The sequence below is a fragment of the Gymnoscopelus braueri genome (genome assembly GCF_963280865.1).
Source record: "Gymnoscopelus braueri genome assembly, chromosome: 6".
Lineage (NCBI taxonomy): Eukaryota > Metazoa > Chordata > Actinopteri > Myctophiformes > Myctophidae > Gymnoscopelus > Gymnoscopelus braueri.
The window spans coordinates 47,978,257-47,998,072 of NC_137607.1; the positions used below are offsets into that span (position 1 = coordinate 47,978,257).

The following is a 19,816-nucleotide window of genomic DNA, read 5'->3' on the forward strand; positions in this document are numbered from 1 at the left end:
TTTTGGAAAATGAATTAAAGTTAGTAACAGAATGGGTAAAGAGTAATAAACTTGTACTGAATATTGGTAAGACAAAGTCTATATTAATGGGATCAAAGTATCAGATGTTATTTGAACCAAAATTGAATTTGAATATAAACAACATTCCAATTGATCAGGTACAAGAGACAAAACTTTTAGGTATTACTTTCAACAACACTCTATCATGGTCCCATCATGTTGATAATACTGTGAGCAAAATGGGAAGGGCTGTTTCAGTTACAAGAAGAATTTCTAAGGGACTGCCATCAGATGTCATTAAACAGGTCTTAAACGCTTTAGTTCTGTCACAGCTTGATTATTGTTTTGTTATTTGGTCTAGTGCCTCAATGATCGATATTAAGAAACTACAAGTTGTTCAAAATAAAGCTGCACGTTGTGCGTTAAATTGCTCTTATAGAACTAATGTAAAAGACATGCATGACAGTCTGAGATGGTTGTCTGTTAGTCAAAGGGCTACTTATTGTTTAGTTAATTTCATCAGAAACATAAAAGTTACACAATCTCCAGAAATATTACATAAAAGGTTATTAAAACATTGTACTCATCATGAATATCAAACAAGACATGCAATTGAAGGAAGGTTGAATTTTCCCAAAGTTAAAACATCTGTTATACAGAAAACTGTTATGTATAGAGCTATTGGAAGGTGGAATTCATTGCCGAGTTATATTGTTCAAGCCAATACAAAAGAGGGTTTCAAAATTATGGTAAAACAGTACCTTCCAATATTTCATGAACTTTAATGATTTTGTGTTTAACCTTTGACATCTTATTGACTTGTTTGTTATTATCATGAAATGTATGTTTTAAAAAAAAAGAAGGTAAAAATAATAACAATAATAATAATGTATGGGTAACCCTTTTCTCCCTTTGATCATGAAATGTAAATTTTTTTAAAATTGTAAATGTATTTCTGAATTTTTGTAGGTGAACTATTGTCTTTGTCTGTGTTTGTATCTGTAGTATGTTCGTTATGTATGATGTGTATTTGGGTGTGTCGGACCCCAGGAAGAATAGCCATGCTTAGTGCAAGTGCTAATGGGGATCCATAATAAAGTAAAGTAAAGTAAAGTATAGCGCCACCATGAGGCTGATTTGAAAATGTTCAAGTGGCATTTCTTCCTCGGCCTAGTGGGAATGTGTGTGCAACATTTCATGGAAATCGCACGCTGTGTTCATAATTTGAGGCATTTTGTTCAAAACGGAGCACTCCTGCAAACTTTGGACGCCAATCTTAGCCAATCAGGATGGAATATGAAAAATCTGAAAGACACGTTTCGTTTAATGATTGACTATAGAGATACTGTGTACCGATTTGTGTGATGTTTGGACAAAATCTGTATGAGTACTGTCAAGAAATGTGTTTTGCAAAAATCGGCCATCTGGTGGCGCTATAACAGGCCCACGTGCTCTGCTCTGGCATCCAGGGAATGTGTGTGTGCACAGTTCCGCTGCGATCAAGCCAACTGTGCCGGAGATTAGCTGTCTGACAGGGTGCAAAACAGTCTCGGCCATGCCTTTCGGCCTGGCGGAGACAAAAATCACTGGGACAGCCTGCCTTATCCCTCATCCAAGAATTGACGACGTATGCCCACACCTCTCTCCTTTAGAGAGAACATGATTGGAATTGAAATGGTCGCACATTTATTTATTTTTAAAACTTTAAAGTAAGGCAAAGAAATCGCAGCTATAACAGACAAAAGTCGTAGAGAGAAGTTCACTTTAAACCCAGACACTCAGGCTCTGTATATCACACATTCAGATCTAACAGCAGATTTTCTCCATCCGCCGCACACACACATTGCGTGTTGCTGAGGAGGACGAGCTCGGGGACCGAACAACGACTGTAGTGCGCGGCGCCGCGGAGTGATTCGATGCAGACAACACCCAAGCGCTGGCCGATTGCAGGGGCTCCTCTTCTAGTCTCTGCTGCCCAGAGCTCCGGAGAAGAAAGCGGGGACGTGACGGTAGAGCCGGGGATCTGCTGGAGGCCTTTCAACCCGACAGAACAATACAATTACAACCCACCGCTCCGCCAACACCTGTGACTTTAACCCGCGACGATCGACCTTTTTTTCTCCTTCCCAACCCTTTTGAACTAAATCCACACACTAAATATGTCCTGGCAAACCTACGTGGACACCCTGATGGCTGATGGCAGCTGCCAGGACGCGGCCATTGTTGGGTACGCGGACGCCAAATACGTGTGGGCATCGTTTCCCGGCGGTACCTTTGTCAACATAACGGTTAGTGTGGGGTTTTATCATGGATGTTATTGGGGAGAAGGAGGAGAGGGATCAGGGATGCGGCTTTGATCTGCACACCCAGCAGCCTATACAGCAGCAGCAGGGCCTTGTTGAATGGGCTGCCAGACCCCCTTATAGACGGTCGATCGGCCGTGCAGGGGTACACATGGTCTATCTATCTATCCGGTGTTGTGTAGAGATTTGTTTCCCGTGTTAAACGAAACGGAACGGAGAAAACCGCTATCCATACGGGAGGAAAGGAATGGAAATAGCATTATTATGGACACAATAACCAGCCTATAACTAGCTAACGAATATAACGGCATGAGGCGAAATAAATGCGAAATCTATGCGATACAATTGTAATACTGATGTGCGAGTACATTTACAACATACACACTTAATAATATGTTTTCCTTTTATATTTGAGATGAACTGAGCAGCAACAATTTTAACCCATTTGACGTTTATGTTTTTATATAAGAAGAAAAAGATATTCTGCATAATAACACTATTATGTATATAGCTATGTTTATTAACGATACATGATGGTACAGGGGGAACATATCTAAACGGGGAACACATATCGATACAACACCTGTATTCTCACTCACACACAAGATGCATTGACACTTGTGCACCTTTTCATCCAGCAGCAGCCAGCAGCACTATCCATGCTTTACTAATGTCTTCACATAGACGTGGCCATGGCTGTTGCTGACATAGAATTCATGATTTTCTTTTTTTGTACATACAATTATTATTTTTCCTATACACTAAATTAAATGTAGCGCATATAACGCTAACGCAAGCTAACGGTAATTCGAGCTAGGCTATGATGAGCAAGCTACCTAGCGATGTTAGCCTGCCATTCCATTCTGTAAATCACAACATGTCTCCAGGACTCAGACAGATAGATAGAACAATACTGTCGTTTTTTTTTTTTTACTAGTTTAGAGCAAAAAAATAACACAGTTTATTATTTCACTTTGTTCGTTATAAAATGCGTTAAAGTGTCCCTGTCTGGCAGTGTGCTGAGCTAAAGGAGTTGATTAGGTAACAACTACACCGTTAGCTCAGAAGAAGCTCTGCTCAAATCATGCCGGTCATCCAGATTGAACATCATTAGCTACGCTAACGGCGTAATGAGTTTGCGTAAAGCTATAACGGACCATCCCTGTTCTCTGTGCGTGTGCGTGCGTGCGTGCGTGCGTGTGTGCGTGTGTGTGTGTGTGTGTGTGTGTGTGTGTGTGTGTGTGTGTGCGTGTGTGTGTGTGTGTGCGTGTGTGTGTGTGTGTGTGTGTGTGTGTGTGCGCGCGCGCGCATGTGTGCCTACTTACTTACGCTGCTTCCGTAGTTGTCGTTAGTGAATCGGGCCGCTGGCTGCTGCCGCCCCTTCACTTTTCCAAGATGGCGGCATCATGCGTCCACTCCCCCTTTTTCTCTCTGATTCATTTGATTTCGCTGCTTGTTCTCGGGCGGAAACCTCGTATGTCAAAACCGTTCATTTTTTTGGTATTTTAAACGAATATTTCGAAAATAGCAGATCTACAAGCTCACAAGGGGTAGCGATGCGACGCGCTGTGAGCTTGTAGATCTCCTATTTTCTCTACTTTTGCGCCACACTCTTGAGTGATGAAGTAGGGCATTGATTTTCGAAAATAACAAAAAAGTTGAAACGTGGAGATGCGAGGTTTCTTCTCTTACTGACGCTAATGGAGAAGATGTGAGCGCCGCGCACGCCTCAGTCTGTCTGTCTGCACCAAACAAACAGCAAACTTTATATTAAAGTATTGGACAATGTGCGGTGTTGTTTACACGTCACCACCTGTTTGAAACACATTAAAATATGTATTTTTATCAAGGCAACTTAGGCTACTCCAGTGATTCCCGAAACCCTCCATTTTGTTGGCTATAACGGTCATGTAAATAAAGTAACACAGACGCACTGACTGACACGATGTAGCTTCATGCTGAGCTGTCAACAGAAGGTTGACTGACACTCTGTGTGTCCGTTACTTTTGATTGATATATAAACTATTTTTTTCAAGTGAAAGTGTGCCTGTTGTGAGCACGTATTCTTTTATGGTCTCATTTTTTGTGGAGCGACAAAGTATATAAATTAACCGTTGAACAGAACTATAGCCAGAAAAAGAAAGAAAAACAGTTGGTTTTCAAAAACCTACTTGCTGTAAAAAAAAAAATATATATATACAGATTTTTTTTAAAGAGCTGGAAAGGGATGTTTGTTGTACACAGTTGTGTAAAGAAGGCCCAAATCGTGTTGTCAGCTTGTATAGGTCAGTAATTCTCACCAAGCAACACGGTCGTACGAGTGATGTCTAGATGAAGCTTCACCCCCGTGACCGGTGGGATGCGGTGTGTTCTACAACCATGCATGATCATTAGATTATTGACATAAAACCAACCATGGCGTGCGTGAAGCTTGATTGAATACTTAATAAACAGTTTGCAAAAAAAAGCACAGAAAGTACAGTTCTATACAAAAGGGTGCTATAAGGATTAACCCCAAGAAAGCACTATGGCATTGTTTCCATTAGGGTCCTGTGTATTCAAATCATCGAAACATTTAATGACTATGACAATAATATACAACAATACTATGCTAAATAATTATATAAACGAGAAGTGCGGTAAAAATGTGTGTATTAGCGGTGGGCCCGCTTCTCCTGGCCTCGATAACTGAGTTCTTTCTTATCTAACCGTGTTGTGCTGGCTGGTTGGGTTAGCATCATGGCTAAAAAGGCTCTGATTTATGTTTGGCACCGAAAATAGCCGATCTACAAGCTCACAGCGCGTCGCCTAGCGACGCGCCGTGAGCTTGTAGATCGGCTATTTTCGGGTGCTGCGCGACACCGACGCACAGATAAAGTATGCAAGGCAAGCCCGCTAGGCAGAATTCCTTCAGATTTTCCGCTTTTTCCCGGAAGGAAAAGGGACTGGGGGTTGCTTTGCTGTATGACTGTGCACTTCTTCTGCAGGGCTACGCCTTTTGTTCTCAGCCCTAGCTTGTTGAATCACTGTATCCATTTTTTTTTTTTCAATTCAAAGGAGCTTTATTGGCATGAGAAAACATGCGTTTACATTGCCAAAGCAAGTGTCAAAATATAATAAAAAACAGCTTAAGAAAATGGGGAAAGTATGTACAGTTGGAGGGGGTACAGCATTGTGTTAAACAGAGCTATGTCACATTGTGTCGTTATGCATGCTATATACAGGGTATAAAGCTTTTTTGAAACAAATAGCAGCAATCTTTTGCAGTCACTTTGGGACAATTAGCAGCGTTTTTTCTCAAAACTATTTAAATAGTATACAGAAAAGCCTCAGATTTTAAAATGCATTTAAAGGTAGCAGCTCTATATGTGCAGTAGGTCTAGAGGTCTACTTGGTACAGATAGACACTCAATGGTCCTGTATCACCATAGAAGCATGTGGGAAAGTATATAACGCACAAAATTAGTGATTTGTTCAGTGCTATTTTTAGGTTGTCTCGATCAACGACTGCTTCTTCTAAGCACTTGTTTTGTTTGCATCTTGTTAAATCACAGTATCTCATAGAATAGAAGCATGTTGGGAATGTTGCGTATAATGCACAAAATAAGTGATTTATTCTGTGCTATTTTTAGGTTGTCTCGATGAAATGCTTCTTAGCACTTGTTTTGTTTGCACCCCCGTAGAATGAAATTCCCTTGTTACATGATGTAAGTTTCCCACCTTCTATTTTTATGCTCTCTGGCCCATAATAGAAACATGTTTTTTTTCCATTGTTGAACATTAAAATGTTATGTTTACAGTGTCTGTAACTGTGGTTAATGACTAAGGCAAAGACAAAAGCAGCAGAGATAGAGACACCAAAACACGTGTGAATGGTGTTACTCAGAGAGGTGTGAGAAGGGAGCACAACAGACAGCAATGCCGATTAGATCACATTTTTGCAGCATAAGGTGTCGTTGACAACAGAATTTTGACCGTAATAGCATTTTAATGCCTGACAGAACAGCGGTGCCATTTATCAAGATAGTCTGTAAGCCTGTTTGTCTTGTATGGCAAGATTCTGTTATACCCTATGGGTCAGTGAAAGTGCAAATATTGCTTAACTTTGATTGATGATGAAACTGTCTGCTCATCATTTTGGGCCATTGCCAAAGCAGTCAGAGGCCCAATTTGCCTCCCACATATCCGATATAACCAGAGGCTATAGGCGCAAATAGTTTGAGAATCCCCTTTTCTTCTTAGAAAGTTCTTAGAAACGTTCTTAGAAACGTCTAGTAAATGAACACCAGCCGCATGGCAGCTATATTTAACTGTACCTACTTGTAGATTTGCCTTCACCACTCGCCACATTGGCAGGTGACCAGACATCTTTGAGATGCTATACGCTGTTTTTAAATTCCTGTTGGGCTCTTGAAATAGTGCAAAATAGTAGCCGCCTAGCCGGTTAGACCAGTAGTTCTCAGACTTTTCAGAGCGTGACCCCCCCAAAATAATCATATTTGAACTGGGGACCCCCACCCTGACAAGTTTGACTTGGTTCCACAGATAGATAGTGTGAAAATAGTCGATCTACAAGCTCACAACGTCTTGCAATGTGAGGTGTTGTGAGCTTGTAGATCGTCTATTTTCATAATATTTTTTCGTTCGGCTATTTTGACAAGTTTGTTGATTACTTTCGATGCAGTAATGGTCTTATTTTATTTGATAATTTTAGAGGTATTAAAAAGGTCTTAAATGTCCCTAAATTGTCACTTTAGAAATAGATACCCTGTATACACACACTTATACTGTATGTTGGTTTGTTTACTGTTGAGTGAGAAAACAATGTTGCATATTAAGCAAATCATCTGGGGACCCCCAAAAATAATTTGGGGACCCACAGTTTGAGAACCACTGGGTCAGACAAAACAGCTAGTTTCCTACACACATATCCTAACATCTGCATGGTGTTTCCCTTTCTGCCCCAGAGTGAAGAAATTGACCTCTTAGTGGGGAAAGATCGAGAGGCGTTCTTCACGGGCGGGATGACTTTAGGCCAAAAGAAATGCTCCGTCATCAGAGACAGCCTCAATATCGACACCGACTGGACGATGGACATCAGGACAAAGAGTCAAGGAGGAGAGCCAACATACAACGTTACTGTAGGCAGAGCCAACAAAGGTAAAGCCTCGATGTTTGGGCTAACTTGTGCAGCCAATTGCTTTGATGATGATGATAGTGCCATTTAGACTTGTATGATTTCAACTTGGAGCCCTGTGCAATGTGTGCATGTGTGTATAGATAAGATAATAGAATGCACCTTTCCTCAATATATGACACATATTAGTTGTCGCAATCAAAGTTCAAAGTTTAATTTGTATGTTACTGTAAGGGCAAAACAACAACAAAAACAACAACACCAAAATGTTGTCTTGTTTCGTTAATGCTTTTAAAATCAGGTAGGTGTAGCCGCACAACGGATTCAGATTAATGTTCATGAGGGTTACATTCCTCTGAATACATCCCTAATCAGTTCTCCCCTTAACCTTTGGGGCAGCAGTGCCTCAATCGGGGTTCATCCCGGCACCGTGCTGAAGTGTCCTTGAGCAAGGCACCGAAACCCCTATCTGCTCCACAGGCACTGTCCAATAGCTGCCCACAGATCCTAATATTTAAATGTTCTTGGCCAATAAAATGTCCTCTCTCCCCAACAGTTTCTTCTTGAGGATTAAACTGTGGAGCTGCTTCCTTTTAACACAAATGCATAATATTTGGTCAAGCTAATATCTATAGATTATCTTCTCTCAAATGTCAATATCTTCTCTGCAATGTAACAAATCAAAGACATCATGTGAAAAACATTACATCTGTTTCCCTCTGTGCCAGTATCAGTCATACATTTTAAACTACTGTTCTTCATAGGGCCGTAGTGTGTTATGAATTGGATTACGATGGCATACTTCCACAATTCATTTAGATTCATTATGATGGTATGCTTACACTGCAATTTATTGTGCTCCTTAAATATTTGTCCTTCAGTGTCCTTGTAGTTCAGTTTGTTGTTGTTTTAGTGGACCTACAAACAGGGTAAGAAATGATCCCAAAACCCCACATTTTATCCACAAAACCCAGCACTTAAGAACCAGAATGAAGTTTCAAGTCCCTTTCTAAGGACTCAATTGCCTGCGAGTTGTGTCAGTTTTCATTTCACCTATGTGGGCCCCTGATAAACAGCATTCTGTACCTAGCAGCGACCGCTGTGTCCAGGTGAGACTGTCTGTGACAGTGTGACAGGGTCTCCGACTCCGTCTTCCCCCCACTAACCTGGGTCTCTCAACTTTCTGATCTGAATTCCCTGAGCCCCTGAATTGCATGTACCCCCTGCCTCCTACTTGGTTCTTAATGCCCCCTTCTTACCCTCACACCAAACTCTTCACAGTGTGAATCTTACCCCCACCCCAACTCACATACATTTACTCTTTTTTCCCCCCTGTAGAGTATTAAATTATACTTACCATGGTGCCACTTTCAAAGTTTCTCACATGTATTGAGGAGAGGTATCACAAGCATGCTGCTGTATGTGTGCTTGCTTAATTGATGGCAAATAGTAGTGAGTAGAAGCATTCACTTTCCTATCCTTTTCTGCTGCTGGCATGTTGCATATTGTATTTGTAACAAGTACAGGATGAGGCTTGACCCTTTTATTCATTCTACCCTGTTGGAATTAATTACAACAACTAAATCAACTTGAATGATCGTGGAACAGGGTGGGGAAATGAACAGCTAACAGCTGCACAGTGCACCCAGAGTAAACTTTGCTGTTGCTGGTAAGGGCATCTGTATTGCCATCCAATTTCGTGAGGTCAGCAGACATTATTTAGATGTCCTGTTCCATTCTAAACATCTACCTTGTAAAATGGTAGACACGTGAAAGTAGTTGGTGAATTTAAGTATATCGCTGAAACCTCCTATCTCCATATTCTAGCTTTTTGTGTTTTTTTTGTAAATTAACGCCCTATTTGATCATACTGCAGCGTCACACAAAAGCATCAAAAGTAGCAGATCTATAAGCTCGAAACACGTTGCTTCGCGCCACGTCTTGATCTTGTCAATCTGCTACTTTTGAATTTGAATCCTGAAAAGTAAGAGTTTTGGACTTTCGAGGTTTCACCCCGACAGAGACAATATAACAGCCACGCTGGTAAAGTCGCATTTTCCTTGCTTATTAACTATTTACACCCTACAGTATAATGCTTAGTTCACCAGAGTCCCACAGGGGTCTGTACCAGTAGGCTAGGCTCCCTCCTTTTGTCCATCTACACTAAATATCGTCGCAGATAATAGCCAGTTTACAAGCTCACAACGTGTCGTGTTGCGGCGCGTTGTGAGCTTGTAGATCTGCTATTTTTGCTGAATGTTCGCCCCCTAGAATAGGGACGCTAGGTTTCATCTGGTTAATTAATTCATGTATTCATGTAATTCATGGATGGCACACAATATTTCTTCAACCAGTTTAAATGGCACAACGTTTGCAGTTTCAGTCAAACTTTCCAGAACAGGGTACACACTGAAAGCCAATGATGTATCAAGTGATATTCTTTCCACTGCTAAACTTGGTCTTCTCAAATTGTCTGGCACAACCTAATTGTACCAGGATGTAGTCATATCTCTGTCACCTTGTGATGATTTTCGAGCTGAAAACACTGATCCTGATGCTAACTTTGAAGCTGCTTTGGTTGAAGAAGTGTGATGTTGTGCAACCAGGCCCAAGTGGAAGTTCGCAAATTGAATTTTTCTATTTCCCCAATATAGTCTCTGTCGGATGGAAACCTCATATGTCCAAAACTGTTACTTTTCAGGATTCAAATTCCAAACTGGCAAAAGTTGCAGATCCAGAAGCTCAAAACGCGCCGTGTTTCAACCCGCGTTTCGAGCTTGTGGATCTGCTACTTTTGATGCTTTTGTGTGATGAAGTAATATGATCAAGTAGGGCATTAATTTATGAAAAAACACTAAAAGAATATGGAGATAAGAGGTTTCTGCCCGACAGCAACAATGTACTCTCAACAAGAGGGAACACAAAAGTTATACATCTCTCTAGTTCACATTACGTGTACCAACTCTGAAAAGACATGTATTGCATGCTCTCCTGAAGCTCGTTTCTACTCTTCTACTCTGTCTAAGTCACAATAAGATGAGGAGCTAAATGCTTCAAATGCAATATAAAATGCCTTTGCCCTAACCAAGGCTAGCAGCCCTGATAAGAAAATGAATGCTTAGGCTTCAAGGTTAGCCTACAGAGGACCGCGCTTGGCTTCTTTTCTTCCCTTGACTTTCCCCCCGTCGTACCTGTCTGTCCACCAGCCTGCTTGTTTTTTTGGACTTGTTACAGCTTTTCTTTTTCACCTGTGATCTCCTTAACTTCACAACCTTTTCTCTAAATGTCCCTTTTCTGTCTCCTTTTCTTTCAGTCATGGTCTTTGTAATGGGCAAAGAAGGGGTCCATGGAGGCGGATTGAATAAGAAGGCATTCTCGATGGCAAAATACTTAAGGGATTCAGGGTTTTAGTTTAGTCTTCACCTAGCCTATGTTGTGGTGTAGTTGAGGGAGAGAGAGGAGGAAGAAAAAACAAAAACAAAAACAAAAATAAAATAAAAAATACAAAACAAATAAAAACTAAATAAAAAACACTATTGCTGTAAAGATACCCCCCACCCCCCTTCCCCCAGCCACCCTTACCTGACCCTTTTCAAACAAAGTCCCTTTGAATTAAGTCCTGGAATAGTTATTAAGCAAGACAGTGCAGTGCAGCCTCCTACAGGCCCAGGCCCTGTTGTCAAACAAATTGTAGCCCCACATCTAGCGGGGGAAAAGAAATGTGTCTTTTTTTTAAATAAATCTTTTGTTTTACTTGTTGTCCAGACCGGCCGTCAGTCAATACCATCATGTCTGTTCATTTCTGTTGTTTTTGTTTGTCCTTTGTGTGTGCTCCAGTATTGGTTATAGTCATGGGGAAGGAAGGTATCCACGGAGGACAGCTCAACAAGAAAGCGTTTAGCATGGCTGACTACCTGAGGAGATCTGGATACTAAAGAAGTCTCTACCCAGCTCACCCTAGCCGCTCACCCTTTTACCACCTTGTTGCATTTCACGCTACTTCCAACTTCTGTAGTCGGTAGTTGACTTTTTCTTTCTTTACCCCCCCTCCCTCCTCCTCATTTTGGTTTCCCTGTATTCTCTTTTTTTTTTGTCATCCGCCCCTCTCCTCCCCTCCCTTTCTCCTCCTTCCTCTCTCTCATTTCTTAAGAAGACACCTTGATGCATTCACGCTGTGTACTCTTATTCCCTGTTATCTAGCACTGTTATTATTGCACCATAGTTAAGAAGATGAGCATGTTGTTGTTAACAGGAACATCATGACGAGTCTTATATTTACGAAGAAGACCAGCCACCATTCTGGCCAAAAATGCTCAGTGAAGAAATGCAAATGTTAAAAATAAAATATGAAGGAACCTTTTAATAATAATTGGAAGTTGTGGGTGAGATTAGTTGTTTTATCCTTATTATGCTGCTGCCTGGTAGTCGAATCTCCCTCTTGAGCAGCCGATGCCTTTTGGAGCACTTGAGCAGTAAAACCAAGATCATATTGTCTTCCTTTTCTAGAGCATGTCTGGGAGGGGAGACCGCATGCATATCTTAGAGCCTACTGTTGTCCCTTCTAACCCCCCCCCCCCGTATCCCCCCATCTGTGCCCACTCCCCTGTAGCTCCTGCCAAAGCAGTCTGTCCCTCCCCTTCCCCTGCTTCTCATCCTGTTTTGTTCATAGTAGGTTAACACTTCATAAGTACAGAGGAGGAGACTGTTGGTCCCTCCTTTTCATTAATCAACCACTACTCTCCTGACCCACTCTACTCTACTAAGTCCTTTCTAACTCCCCCTCTCCCTTCAACCAACACTATTTTATACTGAGTAATAATCTGTGGGGTGGGGCTGTGCTTGGATCAAGTTTGGTTATTGATCACTGCGTCACTGAATGACAAAGAGCTGACATCATCATCATCACGATGCAGGCAGAGTCGACGCCCGGCCCCTCGTCATGACCTCGTGACCTCTCCGGCTACATGAGACCCCCCCCCCCCCCATGGACATTCCATCACAACAACAACGGCTCTCAGGCACTTAAAACTATTGTTTGCCAGCTCCTGTAATATATTTTCCTTTTTTTTTTTTTTTTTTTTTTAAAGGCTGCCATTTTTATTTGGACAGTAGATATCCCAGCAACACCATCTGGAGTGTGTCCAGTTCGATTGTGTTTTTTTTCCTTTTTTTTATAGGACCAAGTTAAGTCGCACCTCTGGTGTTTATACAATTGCTCTAAATCATCATGAAGGATGATTTTAGCCTCATTGTTATTTTTTTTCCAGATGAAGGCAAAACACTAACCAGAGAAATCACTTGTATATGACAACAGCTAAAAGCTATGGGGTCGTAGGACAGGGTCTGTCTATGAAGGTCATCTACGGTCTTATCATGTCAAACTGTGTTTGCTTTTTTTGTTGTTGTTAAGCAAAAACGGATTACTGCATTTGTAAAAAAAAAAAACATGCTGTGTGACAAAAACAAAACTGTGGAATAAATTGCCTTGTTAACTCTTTAGTCATCAACAGAGATGTGGCTCTCCAGCTGTCTGTCGAAAGCTCTGTAATTTTACGTGTTTAGCGTCCAATTGGAAAAAGAACTTGAGCAGCATTAAAAAGTAGAAACAACACTACAACGGGAGATGGGATTGGTTGGAATAATAAGGACACTGGTTGTCTCGTTGAAACACTACTTCACTACAAAAAAACCTGTGTGTATCCTCGTGCCATAAACGTAGAGAGAAATCTCGCTAATTGTGAGATGGATGTTTTTGCCCGCTGTCCAATAAAGGAGTCATTTCATTGGCACTCCCCCCCCCCTTCCCTCTTAAGGGACATCATAGTGTCAGCAGCTCCAATGTTTCAGGCCTTGTGGGATGTGTACTGATTAAAATATCCTGTTTTTTGCTTATTTCTGTTCATTTCTCCCCCCCCCCCCACCATCACCTCTTTATTTTTCTTACATCTGGGATACAGTCTCTTTAACGCATCTGATTTCATATGCATAAAACCAAGAAATGCCATAAATTGATTTATCACCTTGTTTACAGACAGATCAAATAAATTTATTCCAACCAGACTGTTGGTGTGTGTGCGTGCCCTCTCTTTAACCCGTTAAAACCGGGAAAGCATCAGTGTCATTTTAGCGTTGGCTATTCCAAAATAGTTGATCTAAAAGCTCACAGCGCTGCAAGCTTGTACTGTACATCTGCAATTTGTTTTCTTTTTTACATTTTTGAAAAATCGTGATTTAGAAGGCATTTGTAGAATCGGCCTTGGGTCTTAAAATAAAATGTGCAGTAGGAATGCTCTCCACTCAGAGGTGATAATTGTGTTTGGGGTGTGGGTAACAGACTGTGTAATTGGTCAGGAGGTTGCCGTCAGCCTTTAAGCAGAAGTGCTCAGCTGAATTGCCTTTTGTTGATGTTACACACAAATATGTGACTGGAGCGAGGGGTTCCTTGGTTTAAAAAAAATTATGATCTCACTCTGGATGCAGTCATTATGCCACAGCAATGCTTGAGGGTGGGGAAACCCTCTTTAGTGTGCGCACAGATTATAATTAGTATTGGTTGCAGATAATCGTGATAGCCGACTGCTCAAGTTGTATTGACATTTTGTATATGACAGAGTTGCTGTATTTTTCGCCCTCAACAGTGAGTCAAGAGATAATCAGATATGGCAGCATTTTAATTATAAAGGTGGTAAATGTCACATGATTACGGCTCAGTGTTCTCATACAGAGATGGTATAAATGCCATTAGTCATATAGAGAGGTATGCCCCCCCCATCTGCTCTTAAACAATTTAACCAAGTCTAACTAAGTCTAGAGAGTTTAAGTGGGTGTGCCTCTATATGGAGCATGTCATAGGTGAAAATGTGTTAACGATCTACAAGCTCACACGTGACACAAGCTTGTAGATCAGCTATTTGAGAAAATGTTTGAAAATAGGGCTTAAGTGGTCAAAAAGTTAATCAGCCAGCTGGGTTCTGATGACACACCTCTTCAAGGACATTCAGAGGACAAACTACATTGTCATTTAACTTTTTAATGAAGTGAAATTAGAATACAGACAGGTGAGCATAAAAACATACAAGACAAATGCAACCGAAAAAGAAAGTCAATGGGATTTAATCAACCTTAAAGTTCCAAGTTTGTGTAAAAAAAAAGGAAAAATAATGTATTTATTTTGCATTTTGTCTGTTGGGTGGAAACCTCATATGTCCAAACTGTTACTTTTCAGGATTCTAATTCAGAAACAGCAAAAGTAGCAGATCTACAAGCTGGCTTGCAGATCTGCTACTTTTGATTTTGACTTTTGTGTGACGCTGCAGTATGATCAAGTAGGGCATTCATTTACGGAAAAACACAAAAAGTTAAAATATGGAGATGTAGAGCTTTCTGCCCGACAGCAATGATTTACTACTTAAAATATTAAAATGATTTTAGGTCAACCAAATGCATATTGAAAGGCCTATATCAACCAATAATGACGCACCTTGTAAGGGGGGTGATTGAAACAGAGTAACCAAATGAAACCTAAATATCGGCTGTACTTCGTACAAACGTGGACACACGATTTAACCACTTAATAGAAGTGACTCAAGCCCTTCACCTAGTATTACACATGACTTGTATGTACTGAACATGACGCTGCACACACAAAAACTCATCCTTTGGCTGTATGCAGCGCAGCAGTTTTAAACCAGTGCCTATCAAATACGCATCAGCTCAGCTGTGGCACAAAACAAAGAAGCAACAAGGTTCCTTGATCTCAGGCTATAGAAATGAATTGGCAAAACCATAAGTCCGGTTTTCTTTTTATATCACATGAAAACTTAAGTTCAATTTTACAAAAAAGAAAAAAGATGCTGCATACTTTACATGATTAAGATCGTTTCTTTTTTATGCAGCATAATTATGTTCATGTATGTACAATATGGAACCTCCACATTTTTTAAAACAGACAAGGCTACAAAATAATCTTAAATTGATGATGATGTAGCTTGTGGTGATCTCTATACATTTATATACATATCTGGTTTCAGTCGTGTTTTTGTTGTACTCACACTCATGTCCAGGACATTGGAACAAGCTCGCTTTTACAGTTACAATAACGAGCCCTGGAGGACAACTCTACCACTTTCTACTGAACAACCAGAATACAGTATCACTGTCTACTGCAGTGGTTCTCAACCTTTTCAGCCAGCGACCCCCCAAAATAATATATATTTATAATATTTTAACTGCGGGACCCCCGCACCCTGACAAGCACTTGGAATTGTAGGAGTTGAGGCATTCAATTTTGTTTGAGTCGGTTCCACAGATAAATATTGTGAAAATAGTTGCGAGGCTTGTAGATCGGCTATTTTCAAAACTTTTGCCTCTTCCTTATATTATTTGACGATTTGGCCAATGTTTGACCATTTCGTATAGTAGTTTGTTGATTACTTTTGATGCAGTAATGGTCTTTTCTCTTTTTAGGTATTAAAAAGGTCTTAAAAGTCCTTAAATTGTCACTTCACTGTCATATGGGGACCCCCCCAAAATCATGTGGTCATCCCGACCCACAGGTTGAGAACCACTGGCCTACTGTACATTGCAGCGTCAGCCTGTCAGTCAGACCTCTGCTAATTAACCCCTTCATGTACAGCTGACAAGCCTTGTCGTCTTCCAGACACATTATCAGCACTTCGTCACGTCCCCTACAATCAGATTAAAACAAACAAATAATTATTGTGATTTTGTTGTTGTATTCTAATGTTTGGGGTCCGGTGCGTACATTAAAATACGTTTTTAAACAATGACAGGAAGAGAGGAGAAAAAAAAGTCAATAATGAATCAATTTTTTATTCACAACCCCAACATTGAGTCTCTGCTGCTTCAAGCCTTTTAAAGCTTTGTGTGGATGAGGGGTCGGGGGGGAAGACGGCGGGCTTAATGGCGACCTTTCCCGCCCAAAGCCGGCCAGTCAGTCAAAACAATCAATCAAATCAACCAATCAGGCACGTGGCGGCAGGTCGCGGTGGTCGGGCTCGTGGTCGTGTTCGCCGGAGAGCTGCACGACCACCGTCTCCACGGTCACCTCCTCCTCACTGTCGCTGCTGTCCAGCTCGTCGTCCTCATACTCGGAGGACTCCTCCTGCTCCTCCCCCTGCTCCTCGGAGTCGCGGGACGCCCCGCCCCCCGACATGGTGCCGAAGGAGTGGCCGCTGGTGGAGGCCAGGGAGCGCAGCAGCGGCGTGCTCTCCGACACCTCCTCGTTCTCGTCCGGCCCGCTCTCGGCGTCCTCCGACTCGGAGTCGGAGTCGTCGCCCTGCGACGGCACCACCTTCTGCTTGCACACGGGACACGTCTTCTTGGTCTTGGTCAGCCAGGGGTCCACGCACTTACTGTGGTAGGCTGTGGAGGGGGGGGAGAAAGACACGTCATTGGTGGCTCCATGGATTTAAGTTCTCAGTCACCACAACTGATTTTATTTGAATTCCATAGAAGTCAGCAGCATGTCTTCTATGGAAGCATGTCGTGCATCGAAAATATTTTCGGTCATAAGTTAATTTAAGATTAAAGAGTATTTGAAGTGGTCAAACAACAATAGAATACATGTTGAATCTTCCAGAAAAAGTTAATGATCTTGGATATTGAATAAAAGCCAAGGTTAAAACCTCCATCTGCAATTTCTTCAACTGGTTGGCTGTATGGCTAATTATAATTATAATACACATTATAAACACATTATAATTGTAATTATTGTGCTAATTGTTTATGAAGTTCATGTTTATGGGGGGCTCCGCCTCCTTTCACGCAGTTTCACAAATCACAGATTAGGAACATTGTTCAGTCGTGAGAGTTTATTTTGCTTTAATCCATGTGACTCATGGTGACACTGTAAAAGAGTTTATTGCTCCTCCTGACAAGCTGTCAACATGTAGAGGTTAGAGAGTGCACATGCTTTACATTAAGTAGGTGTTCCCTCCTCACATCCAGCTGTGGTTATAACTACAGGAGCAAAGGTCTAGGTTCTCAAACTTTTTCATTTCAAGGATCTACACGGTAAAAAAACTCTTGAGTGTCCAAACGTACATGAGGCTTAAAATACAATAAGTGAGCAGTTACATTGTATACTTAAAGTTCAAAGACAAACAGCTTAATACATTTTAAAGTCTAGGATTTAAAGTAAATATAAACTAAAGAGGGGATTGTAGGATTTACAGCATTACCCTAAAAGCCGCCCTACAATATCAAGAGACATTTAGCTCATGGTAAGATGCCCCAAAGCTAAATAAAATAAATCAATGCACTAACCGGTCAGCGGTACACTAATGCAATCCACTCGATCCCATTGAATGCACTGAATGAGTTCTGTCAGAGGGTTCAATATGAGAATGCTTTACTGTTTAATCATTATATTGTGATTAAAGTGTTGTGTACTGGGTTTATTCCATTTGATAATCAATGTGGTAATAGAAGCAGACATTTTAGCCTGGTTTTTGTTTTGTTTCTTCATTACGACTACGTTTTCTTGATGACAACAATTTGTCAGTGAATCAAAGTTGTGATAACTAGTCCATACCCGCATTTCCATGTGGGTTATGGGACCGCGACCACGACTACAGATACCATAGCCTGCGAGGACCGTGACTACAGATCCCATATCCTGTGTGGCCATAATTAAACGGTTTAAATTTGGGGAAAGTGAAGAATCAGCTCCCTCCCTCACTCCCTGCATATAAGTAAGTAAGTAAGCCTTGCCGAGCCCTGAGGCCCATAGGGCAGGAGCCTATCTCCTGTTTCCTTAGCGTGAGGAAGCTTGATGTACAAGTACATCCCCTGGACATGACGCTAGTATGTCACAGGGACTTACCCCAATGCAACCCTTGATGCTGAGGGCCAAGCAGGGAGGCACTGGGTCCCATTAGTAGAGTCTTTGGTATGACCCGGCCGCGGATCGAACCTCAACCTCCCAGTCTCAGGGCGGATACTCTAACCACAAGGCCACTGAGCTCCCTGCATATGCCAATGGTCAATGCCCAGGGCATGTGCAACGTCAGAGCGACTGGTCGACCCACTGAGGTGCAAAATGGTTGAGGAGAGACTGACAAGAGTTCAGTTTATTTTACAGTAGGGTGAATACTGTGGTTGATGAGTGATTTAGAGTTTAGTTTTAGGGGTTAAGGTTGGAGTTATGGCAGATTTATACTTAGTGGAATTGCATTCCGAAAAAACGCTGTCCTAAAATATTGATGTCCTCACAAGTATAGTAATACAGATGTGTGTGTGTGTGTGTGTGTGTGTGTGTGTGTGTGTGTGTGTGTGTGTGTGTTTAAAAAAATCGTCTGTCGGGTGGAAACCTCATATGTCCAAAACTGTTACTTAGCAGGATTCAAATTCAAAAATAGCAAAAGTAACAGATCTACAAGCTCAAAACGTGTCGCTTCACGCAGCGTTTCGAGCTTGTGGATCTGCTACTTTTGATGCTTTTGTATGACTCTGTAGTATGATCATGTAGGGCATTAATTAAAATTTAAAAAGAAAACACGAAAAAGTTAAAATATGGATATAAGAGGTTTCTGCCCGACAACAGCGAGAGGGAGTGGACTCATGGGTGTAGCAGCAGATTTAAGGGACATCAGTGCAGTGTTCTCACCATGAGAACATGGCAGGACCCTGAGCTTGTCTCCTTCCTCGTACTCGTCCAGGCAGATGGCGCACACATCGTACGAGTCCCCTAGAGGTGAGAAAGAACAGGCTTGGTCACTAAATGTTTTACAGAGCAACCACAGAGCAATACATACAGACAAAAAAAACCTAGAGAAAACAAACATGATTTATTAAGATCATATCATCATCATTATCAAGTCTTAACCACTTAAACCCCCTGTAGTCTCAGAGAACCGGACTTACAACGGTACTTCGACCACTTTTTCCATCTACACCAAATCTCTTCGCCAAAAATAGCCGATCAACAAGCTCACAATGCGCCACAAGCTTGTAGATCAGCTATTTTTTGGCTAATGTTCACGGCAGAATATGGACGCTTGGCTTCAAGTGGTTAAGCCCTAAATATATAAAAGAAGCCAAGCTGATCTACAAACTCACGTGTCACATCGCACGCTAGTAGATCAGCTATTCTTTAAAACGTTTGAAAAATGTTTGCCTATGAAATGTCCAAAATAATGATGCCAGGTTTAGTTGAAAATTGTTACATTATTTTATCTCAATAAAGATGCGAATCAAGTTTTAAATGTCTCATCCCCCACCATTAGAGCAACCCTCAGACCACAACCAGCAGCAGGTAGGAAGGAAGGAATGGCTGCCAAGAAATGGCAGCGTTTTCCTTTTTCAGTCCTGACGTTTGCAGGAGAGTCACTGACTGGAGTGGACGCTTCCAAAA

The 19,816-nt window shown here is 41.4% G+C and overlaps 2 protein-coding genes across 4 annotated transcripts in view; one reads left to right on the forward strand and one right to left on the reverse strand.

Moving 5' to 3' along the window:
- The first annotated feature begins 1,909 nt into the window (after positions 1-1,909).
- LOC308087442 (profilin-2-like) lies at positions 1,910-13,500 on the forward strand. Of its 2 annotated transcripts, none has more exons than XM_080431300.1 (3): positions 1,910-2,288; positions 7,271-7,463; positions 10,754-11,199. In XM_080431300.1, the coding sequence occupies exons 1-3, from the start codon at positions 2,160-2,162 to the stop codon at positions 10,849-10,851; spliced, it is 420 nt and encodes a 139-aa protein (XP_080287426.1). In that variant the 5' UTR covers positions 1,910-2,159; the 3' UTR covers positions 10,852-11,199. The 2 variants fall into 2 exon arrangements, with proteins under 2 accessions (XP_080287426.1, XP_080287425.1); XM_080431299.1 differs by lacking the exon at positions 10,754-11,199 and adding an exon at positions 11,278-13,500 and having other exon boundaries at positions 1,928-2,288.
- A 954-nt stretch (positions 13,501-14,454) lies between these two features.
- Positions 14,455-19,816, reverse strand: part of rnf13 (ring finger protein 13) — an 86,920-nt gene continuing 81,558 nt past the window's right edge. For both annotated transcript variants that reach the window (XM_080430233.1, XM_080430234.1), the window contains exons 9-10: positions 19,070-19,150; positions 14,455-16,824 (exon numbers count right to left, since the gene is read on the reverse strand). In XM_080430233.1, coding sequence (XP_080286359.1) covers positions 16,424-16,824; positions 19,070-19,150 — 482 coding nt within the window. In that variant the 3' untranslated portion in view covers positions 14,455-16,423. The remainder of the gene's footprint in view (positions 16,825-19,069; positions 19,151-19,816) is intronic.